Source organism: Diadema setosum, chromosome 8 (assembly GCF_964275005.1).
Source record: "Diadema setosum chromosome 8, eeDiaSeto1, whole genome shotgun sequence".
Lineage (NCBI taxonomy): Eukaryota > Metazoa > Echinodermata > Echinoidea > Diadematoida > Diadematidae > Diadema > Diadema setosum.
The window spans coordinates 37,678,388-37,691,959 of NC_092692.1; the positions used below are offsets into that span (position 1 = coordinate 37,678,388).

The 13,572-nt window shown below is 44.0% G+C and overlaps 1 protein-coding gene across 1 annotated transcript in view; it reads left to right on the forward strand.

Moving 5' to 3' along the window:
* LOC140232241 (complement C3-like) overlaps window positions 1–13,572 on the forward strand; it is a 149,290-nt gene that overhangs the window by 85,405 nt on the left and 50,313 nt on the right. Inside the window, exons 22-25 of the mRNA XM_072312375.1 lie at window positions 364–472; window positions 1,568–1,672; window positions 6,951–7,139; window positions 8,531–8,606. Of these exons, the coding sequence (XP_072168476.1) occupies window positions 364–472; window positions 1,568–1,672; window positions 6,951–7,139; window positions 8,531–8,606 (479 nt within the window). The remainder of the gene's footprint in view (window positions 1–363; window positions 473–1,567; window positions 1,673–6,950; window positions 7,140–8,530; window positions 8,607–13,572) is intronic.

Here is a 13,572-nt window from a genome sequence, read left to right on the forward strand (position 1 = left end):
GAACACATCAGTGAGAAATTGACGAAAATCGGACAATCGACGCAAAAATTATGAATTTTGAAAGTTTCTCTTTGGGTTTGGGTATCCTTTAAAGTGGGAGAATTAGATTGATAATTACACTTAGCCATGTACGTGGACTATGGTTTTTTTTTTATTTGTCTATCTTCTATTGTTATCAGGCGCAAGCAGTGCGGAAGAAAGCTATTGAATCCTTGACCATTTTTTAGGAAAATCGGACAATCGATACAAAAGTTATGAATTTTTAAAGTTTCTTTTTGGGTTTGGGTTTCCTTTAAAGTGGGAGGATAATATTGAATAATAGTCATGTACCTTGATTGTGTTTTTTTTTTCTATTGTTATCAGGCGCAAGGAGTGCGGAAGAGAGCTGTTGAATCCGTGACCATTAACCCGAGCGAAATTTTGCTGGATGAGGGAAGTAGTACCACCACGCAAGCCCCGGCCAATGTCCGCGGTATGTGCCACATACTGGTATACCTGCTCTCATAACAGGCATGACAGTGCAGTGAAGTTTAAAAAATTATGAGATTCGACTTGCTTATCAATTGTGGCAAATATGAAAATGATTGGTCTTAAATGAGACATATATACATGTACTGGGGATAAATAAATTACTAGTATACCGAAAAATCATGTTTTGGGCACATTTCGTATGTATTTCTTTATATTTTGGCAAACAACACCCTCCATGGATGACCTTGAGAAAATTCAAATGTACGGCCGTATAGAGTTTGAGTTGCTCTACCCATGTGCCAAATGTAACGATGATACATCTGATAATAACAAAGTTAATAGGGCCTTGGACCAGGGAAGGGTCAAAATAGCTTAGGCTTTATAGGGTTAATACGAATAAGCATCTATCTCAGTATACCACTATCCAGTGCCGTATATTAAGAGAGTCTGGCCAACTGCTAATTTGGACGCCATGTCGTTACCGCGCGTATTACGCGTCACAGGATTAGCGTGTACGCTCAGACGTAACAAAATAACCAAGCCAAATAAGGGGCAGTTAACAATGGGCATTGCGTATGAGCGCACTTCAGTAACGACATGGCGCCTGTAGATCACGGGACCAGCTTTTGACCAATCACAGGCTTCAAAACACGTAAGCCAAAAACCGAGTTGGCCAGAGTCTCTTAATATACTGCACTGCCACTATCCTAGAGTAAAGACGGTTAGACACTTGTGACTTTTGGATGTGATGTGATGGTGAGGTTCAAAGAGTTCAATATCCTGCCGAAATCATAGCCTTCAAATTAAAACAAAATTGTATCATGAGCTTCGTTGTTGGAATTATTTTTTTTTTCTTCACACTGTCTGAGACAAGTTTCATCACATTGGTGTACCAGCATACATGGCATAGGCTGTCATGTGGATTGATAATAACTTATTTGCGATTATTTCTGAATTTCTTCATTTAATGATTGCTCAATGTTTCCTCTATTTCTTTGCTTCAATCTAGATTTTTTTTTTTCTTTTCAATCCTGAGACATACATTTTTCTGAGAAATCCTTGTTCAATAATTGCACCCATTTGATAAACTTCACAGTTGACAGTTATCGGCCCAACCGCGAAAATCAAGTTTCCAAAATGAACGTGTCTCTTCCACGTGATTCCATTATGGGTACGGAGACGTGCCTCGTTAGTATGATTGGTGAGTCTTATATCTCTATTTCTTCTTTTATATAACACCTAGATAGATCCTTGTCATTTGATTGGTTGTTAGCCATTGATCGTTCGTCCCATTTCACTATGACGTCATCATTCGTGCAAACTTGGATCCATACGACTTGCTCCGTTGCGCGCACAGCAAGAGCCCGACAAACTACGCGTGTAAAACGCTTGCTTTTGCAGTAGTGAGGTTCACACCTAGGTCCCTTTACCTTAAGGTTTTCTAAACCTCGAGGTTTTGTAAACTACGAGGCACTAAACTCCAAGTTAGCGTAGATGTAGACGCATGTAGTTTAGAAAACCACGACAAAACCTTAAGGCGAAGACACCACGACAACACCACAAGATTTCTTAGGGTGTTATCGTGGTTTAAGCGCGTAGTTTAAGCGCGCTGTGGCAGCGCGCTTAAACTATGACAGACTGATGTGAACGGAGTTTTGTTAACCACGACGCTCAGTTTTTTCCACAATAGTGCGCAACCCTATGTGCAAACTAGGCGCCCTTTATTTTCTATCGTAGTTATCTTTACCTCGAGGTTTTGCTAACTGCATGTAGGTGTGAACGGTATCGAAGTTTTGTCGTGGTTAGGGGAACGCATTTTTGCGCTCGTAGTTAGTATAACTACAAGTTTTTGGATAGGTGTAGACATGGCTAGTGTGTATGCGACAGCGCGCTAGCGTACAAAGCGCTCAGTGAGCACTCTCTCGATCTCAGATTCTCCGCGAGTTAGTTGTTTTTAAATTGATAAAACAGTAAATGACAAGGATCTATTCCAAGTATTATATGAAACAAATAAAGAATGTTTTTCATTCGTGCAATGGACAAAATATTTCATTCGGTGAAAGATGAAATTATTGATCTATTCAACAAGGTGCAGCGGGGTTGAATGGATCATTTCATTTTTCACCTCATGAAATATTCTGTCCATTGCATTCATAAATTTGTATAATATATCAATTTATCTTTAGTTTTCATATACTGTAATTGTAAAAGACTCCGACAGCTACGCTGTGGTATACTAAGATGCTCTTCTGACGTTTCATGTTAAACTATATCTTACAGGTAATCACAAATTATATGAGTGCTGCACTCTAGCTTTTCATCGCGTATATCATTTCATAGCTGTAAGTTCCTTTTGACACTTTGCCACCAGGTGCATTTTACCTTGATATTGATTATAGAGAATTAGTTTAACTCAAAGCAAGAAAGTCTTCAGCCTTCCCCACTCAGGTGGTCATTACAGTACCGCATGCGTGTTCCTGATTTGTCGGGGAAAGGGGTACTCCATGTTAGAGGGCTCAATTCTTAAAAAAAAATAATAATAAAATGAATGAATAAAAAAAATTTAAAACGAAATACTGAAATCTCCTTGAAATAGGGGGTCTTTTAGTATTCTTCCAGACATTTTTTTTTTTTTTTTAATAGAGGTATTTTCCGTTTTTACCCGCACAATCCTAAAATAAGAAATAGGAATAAAATTTGTTTCAATCCCCAGAAATATTCCGTGCAGTGTTTGTCTCGATCCTCCCGAACAGTGCTTGCTGTGCATGTTTTGCTTCAACGCATGCCGCACTGGCCCTCTTTTCGTAAGACATTGCGCCAAAAAAGAAAACAAAAATATGCGCAGCACTTAGGCCTACATCAAGCCATGACCGCTAGCTGGCTTCAATTCTGAAAGCCCATGATAAGGGTCAAAATCCTAGGGTCATCCCAAAAACTCAACACCCACGAGTCATACAGCTGAATAGCTTGACACTAGGCAAAAAAAAAAGGCCCACCAGTATGACATTGATAGGCAAACAAGGCCCACCAGCTTGGCACTAGGCGAAGACGCCCACCACCTTGACATTGACGGGCAAACAAGGCCCACCAGCTTGACACTAGGCAAACAAGGCCCACCAGCTTGGCACTAGGCAAACAAGGCCAACCAGCTTGGCACTAGGCAAACAAGGCCAACCAGCTTGACAATAGGCAAACAAGGCCAACCAGCTTGACACTAGGCAAACAAGGCCAACCAGCTTGGCACTAGGCAAACAAGGCCCACCAGCTTGACACTAGGCAAACAAGGCCAACCAGCTTGGCACTAGGCAAACAAGGCCAACCAGCTTGACACTAGGCAAACAAGGCCAACCAGCTTGACACTAGGCAAACAAGGCCAACCAGCTCGACACTAGGTAAACAAGGCCCACCAGCTTGACACTAGGCAAACAAGGCCCACCAGCTTGACACTAGGCAAACAAGGCCCACCAGCTTGACATTGAGAGGCAAACAAGGTCCACCAGCTTACACTAGACAAAAAAAGGCCCACCATCTCGACATTATATAGGCAGATAAGACCCATAAGCTCGCCGGTAGGCAATAATGATAATAAAATGAATGAATAAAAAAAAAAAATTTAAAAAGAAATACTGAAATCTTCTTGAAATAGGGGGTCTTTTAGTATTCTTCCAGACATTTTTTTTTTTAATAGAGGTATTTTCCGTTTTTACCCGCACAATGCCAACCAGTTTGACACTAGGCAAACAAGGCCAACCAGCTTGACACTAGGAAAATAAGGCCCACCAGCTTCCACTAGGCAAACAAGGCCAACCAGCTTGGCACTAGGCAAACAAGGCCAACCAGCTTGACACTAGGCAAACAAGGCCAACCAGCTTCCACTAGGCAAACAAGGCCAACCAGCTTGGCACTAGGCAAACAAGGCCAACCAGCTTGACACTAGGCAAACAAGGCCAACCAGCTTGACACTAGGCAAACAAGGCCAACCAGCTTGACACTAGGCAAACAAGGCCAACCAGCTTGACACTAGGCAAACAAGGCCAACCAGCTTGACACTAGGTAAACAAGGCCCACCAGCTTGACACTAGGCAAACAAGGCCCACCAGCTTGACACTAGGCAAATAAGGCCCACCAGCTTGACACTGGGCAAACAAGGCCCACCAGCTTGACATTGAGAGGCAAACAAGGTCCACCAGCTTACACTAGACAAAAAAAGGCCCACCATCTCGACATTATATAGGCAGATAAGACCCATAAGCTCGCCGGTAGGCAATAATGATAATAAAATGAATGAATAAAAAAAAAAAATTAAAAAGAAATACTGAAATCTCCTTGAAATAGGGGGTCTTTTAGTATTCTTCCAGACATTTTTTTTTTATCTAATAGAGGTATTTTCCGTTTTTACCCGCACAATGCCAACCAGTTTGACACTAGGCAAACAAGGCCAACCAGATTGACACTAGGAAAATAAGGCCCACCAGCTTCCACTAGGCAAACAAGCCCAACCAGCTTGGCACTAGGCAAACAAGGCCAACCAGCTTGACACTAGGAAAACAAGGCCAACCAGCTTGACACTAGGCAAACAAGGCCAACCAGCTTGACACTAGGAAAATAAGGCCCACCAGCTTCCACTAGGCAAACAAGGCCAACCAGCTTGGCACTAGGCAAACAAGGCCAACCAGCTTGACACTAGGCAAACAAGGCCCACCAGCTTGGCACTAGGCAAACAAGGCCAACCAGCTTGACACTAGGCAAACAAGGCCAACCAGCTTCCACTAGGCAAACAAGGCCCACCAGCTTGACACTAGGCAAACAAGGCCCACCAGCTTGGCACTAGGCAAACAAGGCCAACCAGCTTGACACTAGGCAAACAGGGCCCACCAGCTTGGCACTAGGCAAACAAGGCCAACCAGCTTGACACTAGGCAAACAAGGCCAACCAGCTCGACACTAGGTAAACAAGGCCCACCAGCTTGACACTAGGCAAACAAGGCCCACCAGCTTCCACTAGGCAAACAAGGCCCACCAGCTTGACACTAGGCAAACAAGGCCCACCAGCTTGACATTGAGAGGCAAACAAGGTCCACCAGCTTACACTAGACAAAAAAGGCCCACCATCTCGACATTATATAGGCAGATAAGACCCATAAGCTCACCGGTAGGCAATCAAGATCTATGAGTCCGACACGGCGGACATGAAAGGCATTATATCATTTGCAGATGAAACAAAAATTCAGTCTTAGTGCTCTAAATTAGTTCTAAGATTTGAGTTAGGGATAGGAATAATGGTAAAAAAGGGGTTTAGATCCCCGTGATGAGCGATATCGGTCTCGTGGGCGTTTTTGTTTGTTTGTTTGTTTGTTTTTGTCCTTGTTTAGCCTGGTGTCGGTCATGGGCCTTGTTTGCATAATGAAATTATCTCATGGGCCTATTACTTGGTGTCGAGCTCATGGGCCTTGTTCTCTGTAGTGCCTATATATAGCTCATGGGCTGTGTGACTCCACGGCTGTATAACTCGTGGGATGTTTGACTCCTGGGAAGTGTGACTCGTCGGCTGTATGACTCGTGGTTGTCGGACTCGTGACGTGCTCCAAAAAATTTACCCACTTTTATCCGTAAATGGAGTATCTCAGAATCTGGAACAAGCATGTGTATGGTTGACCGCCTGATGGGGTGGCTGCGGGGACTTCAGGTGGTGATGACTAAGGTAAACTTGACGTTAACCGTGTAGCCTATTACATCACATAACACGCGTGGCAGTTTATACAGTGTTTTTTTTTTTTTTTCATTTTCTCATGTGAGTAATGTGAAATAATACTTTCTTTTGTTAGTTTGCAAATAAAAGAAACAGAGAACGTGCCTCACATGGTACGTGTATATGTTGTAAATTTAATTATAATGATGCGTACTTGTTTTTCTAAATCACAGGCCTGAAATATACTATTACATCCCGATTTCCTTCAAAACCTGATCCTGACCCTGGCCCTAACCCTTACCCTATAATCTTCACATTAGAGGCATTATTTACCGTTTTCAGATGAAACAAAAACCAGCTTCAGCGCTTCATAATAGTTCAAAAATGTGAACTAGGGACACTAGAATCCACCAATGTCAAAAAATTACACATTATAATGTTAAGCATTGTTAGGTATACAAACGTGAACAATAGTTATTCAAAGTCGTTTCTAAAATAAAGCCTCTACAGTCATGGTTTATTGAGACTAAATTTAAATTCTAAGCTTAATTGCAAAATGTCTGTATGGTAGGATGTTTTGTGATACAACTGACCTACACATTATGCATTATGTGATAACTCAAAGTTTTTTTAAATCACTGCTCCCAATGTTAGACAATACCTTTAACCCACTTATTAATCGGGTAATTGTGTGTGTGTGTGTGTGGGGGGGGGGAATTTTCCTGATACGACCACTTCCCTCCTCGAGGAGTTTTCTCATTAGTACTCTTGCCGAACTCGTATACCCGAAGCTGATCCACTGGGAACGATAGCCGCTGATCCAATTCTAGGACTCGAGGGCCTCGTTAGACGCCCTACCGGATGTGGAGAACAGAATATGAAGAACCTCGGCCCCACTGTCTACGTGACCAAGTACCTTCGAGTTATCGGTGCAGAAACTAGTGTGATGGAATCAAGAGCCTATGACTTCATATCAGCTGGTAAAAGCATGCATGCATATTTTAATAAAAGTCAAATTCAGGTCATTCCGAGTCAATTTGAAAGTATATTTAGTAATGATAATATAGGACATTATCGCCCAGCTATACTGTAATAATTATATACTGTACGGCGCATTACAAAGTAATAATCACGGCGTACTTAATCCAAGCATAGAATACATTATTCAAAAGATGACTTTGTTAACCTGGTCTTAAACTCATTAACTGTAGCTTCTTGCCTTACAAACAGAGAGAGATTATAATTTCGGTGCAGCGTACAAGAACGCCCTGTCACCAAAAGTAGCTTTTGATTTCCCTGATGGATATTTCAATAGTGTTTGATCCCGTGAACTTCGGAGATGGTCATGATGGTAGAATGTTTAAAAGATTATTTTAATCTACAAGTTCCTGTATGTACACTGTAGTAACCTATTAAAGGACCGCCGTTTGAAATATTACTGGAATATGAAACTCGTATAAACTTGTACTAACGCCACTGAATTCAACAATCGGGTCGTAATAGCCAGGATTGAAAAGGACATAAAGCGGACTGGTGGAAAAGAATAAAGTATAATCTTGAAATGTCTGGACTGAGCAATATTGTGTGTAATCACACCGTCCCCTCTACCAAGAGGCAGAACACTCTGTCCCTCGGATAGGACATAAAATGGAGGTCTGGTTTGTGAGAGAGTCACAACTCATGCACGTAAAAGATCCCGCTTCATTCATCATGTTCATTCATTGAAAAAGAGCAAGGTGTTTAACCCGGTGAAGTGGTCCCACCTCACATCCAACTTGACCCCATGGAAGACCAGCTTAGCATAGCTGAATAATAGGCTATCTAGCCATCTTCTCAGATGGAAAATGAACAAACAAACAAACCAACGATGTGCATTGTAACTCATAAGCGAATATCCATATCATGTTTGCAACCCAGTTTAAAGAAATTAGATAATTCATAGTCAATGATGAAGAAAAACCGAAAGCGAAAGAAAAAAAAAAGAACATATACTGCCTTCCAGTCGATGTATATATACATTATATATATATATTTTTATTTTTTTTTTTGGGGGGGGGGGGCACTGTATGCAAAAAGTACAGATTACGTCTTCGCTTAGTCGGTTAATCTATTAGAATCCTAATTAGTAGCAACCAAAGGTTTACTTCCTTTAGATTTTCGCCACTTTCAGTGAATGACGGCGCAATCAACATTAACCAAAAAAAATTAAAATTTTTCCTGTCCGCGTATTCTAATCATGGATGACGATGAGGGTTTTCGGGTTTTCTCTATTTGTCCAGTTTGAATGTACGTTTTGTCGTTTCCGTTTGTTTTGCTCTGTCTTGTATCGGATTAAAACTGTGACCGTATCTTTTGTCATTCAACCTTTTAGGAATTGCCCATGAGATGAACTACCATCTTGAGAGTGGTGCCTTCGCAATTTGGGCCAACTATCCGGGGAGTACATGGTGATTGCAAATATACGATTAAGATTCAAGTAGCAATCATAGCTGCAAACGTTATCAACGTGAGGCAGGAACAGAGTTTTAAGATTCCAAAACTTTCGTGCCTTGTATGCAGTTCTATGAGTGCAATTGTTTGATTATATTTCTTATCATTGAAGTCAGTTGTACATATATATATATATATATATATATATATATATTATGGCGAAGTTGTTTTAAGCTGTTGTTGGGCTTCGCCGTAGAGATCCCACTTCTGACACCATGTGTGGCGAATCCGGTCACAGGCATATATCCCTCAGTCCTGACACCGCATCGTAGAAAGGGGTAGATCCCTCTGGTCCTGACACCATATGTGTGTAGCGAATCACTTGTTTGGTGGTAGATGTGTGATGATGATTGATTGGTATCAAAATGGGGCCCTACGACGAACTTCGATCAGGATGGCCGAGCTAGGCGTAAGTTCGTTTGGCCGCAATATACGGCCCAAGATACCCGTTAATTCTTGCTACCAATTCATTTCTACCAGTTATCTACCAGTTCTCCATCAACAGTCCAACATACCAGCTTCGCACTATATCTACTAAATTACATCTACCAATATTTTTACCACCAGTCACCACCAAGGTCCACCCACCTGCACTCGCTCAGGATTCTTTGGTAGGAAAGATTACTCTTCCAGTCACTCCTTGGTATAACGTTCAGCAGGTAGTATTTAATTCGCGAATACTTCTGTACAAACAACAGTCCAACTCAACACGTACTAGACGTGCCTACCTTATCCGTTTCAACTCGACACCGAAGCCAAATCTTAATTACCGAATTATATTTTTACTCAATGATTGTCAGCGTTTTTAATCAATATTTCCACCACTAAAACACCAATCTTGGGGAGCGATTCTAACCAAAACCCTACAAATTTGGTCTCAAATTACTGGTATCTATTACCTCTCTTTGAATCTTAAATCATCTTACCCCCCCCCCCTAATGCCCTTATCTTACGTAATAACCATATTTCTGACCAAAACCGTGACTTTTGGACCTTGCCTATTATACCAACGTTACTACCAACAACGATCGATTACACCTTCATACAATCGATAGTAAAAAATCAATACACAGCTTATTGTATACAGGCCATACAGCGGAATTGATCGATTTCGCTACACGACCCCCCCCCCCCCCCCCCCCCCGACCCACCAAGCTCGGTCCCCGAGCTTATACCACTTATAATCCTGAACACTTTAAACGTCAACACTTTAAACACAGACCAACCTCCATCACATTTCGACTGGTATCGACTACCAAAATACTTATACTGGTGTCCACCACCAAATCTTTTAAAACATCATCTTATGATTTATAATAACACTCATCATTCCTTTGGAACCATTAACCCGTTCAATACAGGAACCTGGTAGCCTGTGTATTAAGTCTATGGGAATTTCAGAATTCAGTATAGAATGGGTTAACACTATGTACATTTTTAACGCCACCTCTCCAACCTTGTCTAATACCCCTTTCCACCAACATGGACACGACCAACTCAAAATTTGAGAAGAAGAAGAAGGCTAAGGCTCCAAAACCAGTCGTTACCATAATATACCAATTGCATTGTGGATACCAATATGGTTCTAACAAACTCTTCAAACCAATTCTACCAACACCTGGTATCGCTTCAATGACTTCCCTCCACTACTCCGTGGAACCACTATATTTCCGTACATAAGCTCCATTGATTCCAACTTAATACCATCGTTCTTCCAGAACAATTACATTAATAATGTCCATCAGTCCTTGGAAAATGTTCACTTTCAACAACTTAATGTCCAATCTAAATTGGGCAGATTAAATTTAGCGTCCGTATCTGCCCTCCTCTACCAATAATCGCTTCCACACCTTCCTTCCGGTATCCGCTACCACTTTCACTATCTTCGCGAACAATTAACTTGGTAATACTCATCAGTCCTCAGAAACGTCCAATTATAACTTATCGTCCAAACTCAATTTGGGCAAATTATGTTTGACGTCCATATCTGCCCATGCATTTCTACCAAAACTTCGCTTCCGCTACTTTTCCTCCACGGTTTCGGTCACTACCTCCAAAAACTCGCCACCAGTCGTCAGGAACCGCTCCGTCTTCCTGGTCCACGTTCGGCCAGGCCGCAACACCAGCGTCTCGGTAGCGCTGAAACTGGTCCTCCCTCTGCGACGTAATTCTCCTAGCCTCCCTCGGATAATCCCCCGTCAATGTCGGATGGTGACACCTGGACCCCGATTTCACATGTTACCGGGGATTTGACTTCAGGTACCACGTCCTCGATCACCAATCGCCGCCTTCCGCCAGTCAGGTCGAGGAGCCCGCTGCCATAGCTGTCCTCATCCAGCACCGGGGTACTTCTCTCAGAGGTGACGCTCCTCACTGGGCTGACACTCCTCTCTGGGGTGCACCTCTCAGGCGTGCACCGGGAAGGGGTTGGAGTAGAGGGGCACAAGGGGGATCTACTCCTGGGTCTGCTTTCCGTCGACGGCGGCTTCTTATTCCTAATTGGCGCATAAACTGGGGTTTTCAAATGTACCCGCCCTGGAGCTACATCGGTGGCGTGAGTTCCGTAGTGGCGTTTTAATTCTCGCTTGTGCAACGTCTGGAAAGCACAGCGATCACACTTAAATTTGGGGGTGTGCACGTCGAATTCGTGTCGTTGCATCGAGCTTCTACTGGAAAAGGACCACCGGCACACCTTACAATGGTAGATTTCTCCCCTGTCTGAACAGGACTTGGGCTTGCCGGGGGTAGACATCGTTCTGTTTAACAAATAATACCAATCGAATGTTACTCGTGACTTTAGTCAAATTCCTACAGTCATTCATACACATCTCACAATCAACTCGTGCGAAGCTGGTATCTGACATAGTCCATATTTGCTGCTGCTTCTCCCCTTCCGGTGTTAGCCGCTGGACGGTGACAGTGCCGCTACCTGGTATTACAGCTCCTCAGCCGTCCGGCAGCATTTCGTGGGGTTTTAAAATACAGCCCCGCTGTGCTGATGTCACTGGTAGATCCTGGCTCCGCTGACCCAGGCAGCTTTTTCTTCCTTGATAACGGACAGTACTTTATGGTGTGAGCCTCGTCCCCAGTGGCGCGACAAATCGGGCACCTGTATGCCCGAAGTACAGGACAGGTAGTTTTCCCGTCTATGGACTTGAGCGCATGGCTTCCGTAGACCCGCAAACTTTCACCATTGTTTTTGCAGAAAACGCACGAAGACACTGAGCTGTTGAGTAGTCCATCACTTCCATCTCGTCCTCGTAGAGCGGTGATGTCTGGTAGAATCCCCTCCTTGCTCAGCCAACGGCTACCAGTTGACAGACACCCAGCTGCATCGCCGTCCCTCCGTAAGGCCGGATACTGGTATCTCGTCCCTAGGTCCTGGAATCCAGTCTTTTTCGTCACTGTCACTTCCCATTCGTCTAACCCCAGGTAGCCCAGGTAGCCTCGCACTTGTTCAAAATCAAAGAACTGGTTGCCCGTTTCTTGGTCCACGGTCTCCCTCTTCTTCCTCCCCGTTGATACCAGCTTACTCAGCCCGAAATAATCGTTAAAGGGACTGTACAAATCCCCCTCTTTGGAAGATGCCATGGCGTCGCCTGCACTGCACCTGCACATTAATAATACCACAGTCTTTAATCCTCGTTATTTAGCTCGTCGAATATATTCGAGTATCACTCGATTATTTAGATTCGTTACTTAGTACCTAATTATCTATAATACTGCGGCCGACGCCTATCCCTCCTCGGATAACGCCTTCCTCCATTCCATTCATCACCGTCGTATGCTGTTGGCACAGTCGGAGACTCCCGGTTCCTAACTGGCGGTTGAGAATCCACTTCTCTTTCTTCATAGCTAATGGGGTAGCACCAGCTCCTTCCAGCCCTGACTCTTCCAGCTCTACGTCGGCAGCAGTGCCTTGCTGCTGGTCTCCAGCCTGTACCACCTCCCTGTTTGGCTCGAACTCCCAAACTGGTCTTGGTACCCCCGTGTACAGCTTCAACCGATCTACGTGGACAACCAATGGCTTGGAGCGAGGTGTCAACTGGAGTCGAACAGTCAAGTCCGATATTTTGGTGACTATTAGGTACGCTCCCAGCCATTTGGTCTGTAGTTTTGGACTCTGTCCTTTCACCCTCATCTTCCGCCGTAGCCACACATACTGGCCCTGGTTGAAGGCAGATCCATGAGCCTTCTGGTCGTAGAATCGTTTCTGCTTCCTACAGGCCGACATCTGTTTCGCCCTTGCTCGGTTGTGGGCCCTCTGCATCCGAACCCGTAGCTCCTCCGCATAATCGGTCTGGAGGTCCTGCTGGCTGTCAACATCATCTGGTGTTACAAGGTCCCCGGGTAGTACCACTTCTCGTCTCCTGGTCCTCTGCTGTAGTGGTGCCCGAGCAACTTTACAAGGACACTTCCTTCTGGCACACACGTCACACTGTCTGAGGGTCGAACGAACATCAGCTGCCATGCCGACCCAGTAGTACCGCAACTTCAATCGTCCCAGTGTCTTCTTGATACCAAAATGTCCCCCAGTAAGAGCAGAATGGACCTCGTGTATCGCATTCTTTATGAGCGCCCTTGGTAGGATGGTCTGTCTCTGGGTGTTGGTACCATCCGCTGACTCCCATCTGCGGACCAGCACGCCGTCTACCACCTCCAATGCGTCCCAGTGCTCCAACAATCGAGTTGCTTTTCCCGGCCAAGATGACACCACTTCATTGGCTGGCTTCACCCCTCGAATCTTCGCAGCTCTCATCATTTGTATGTCCTCATCCTTCTCCTGAAGACTCCCAATACTCGGGGCTCTTAACGCCTCCTCTGTCAGTGCTCTGACTTGCCCGGGTGGGGTTTCTTGGTCCCGGCCACACTGCCTACATGGTCTCCGAGATAGACCATCAGCATTTTCATGGCTCCTCCCCT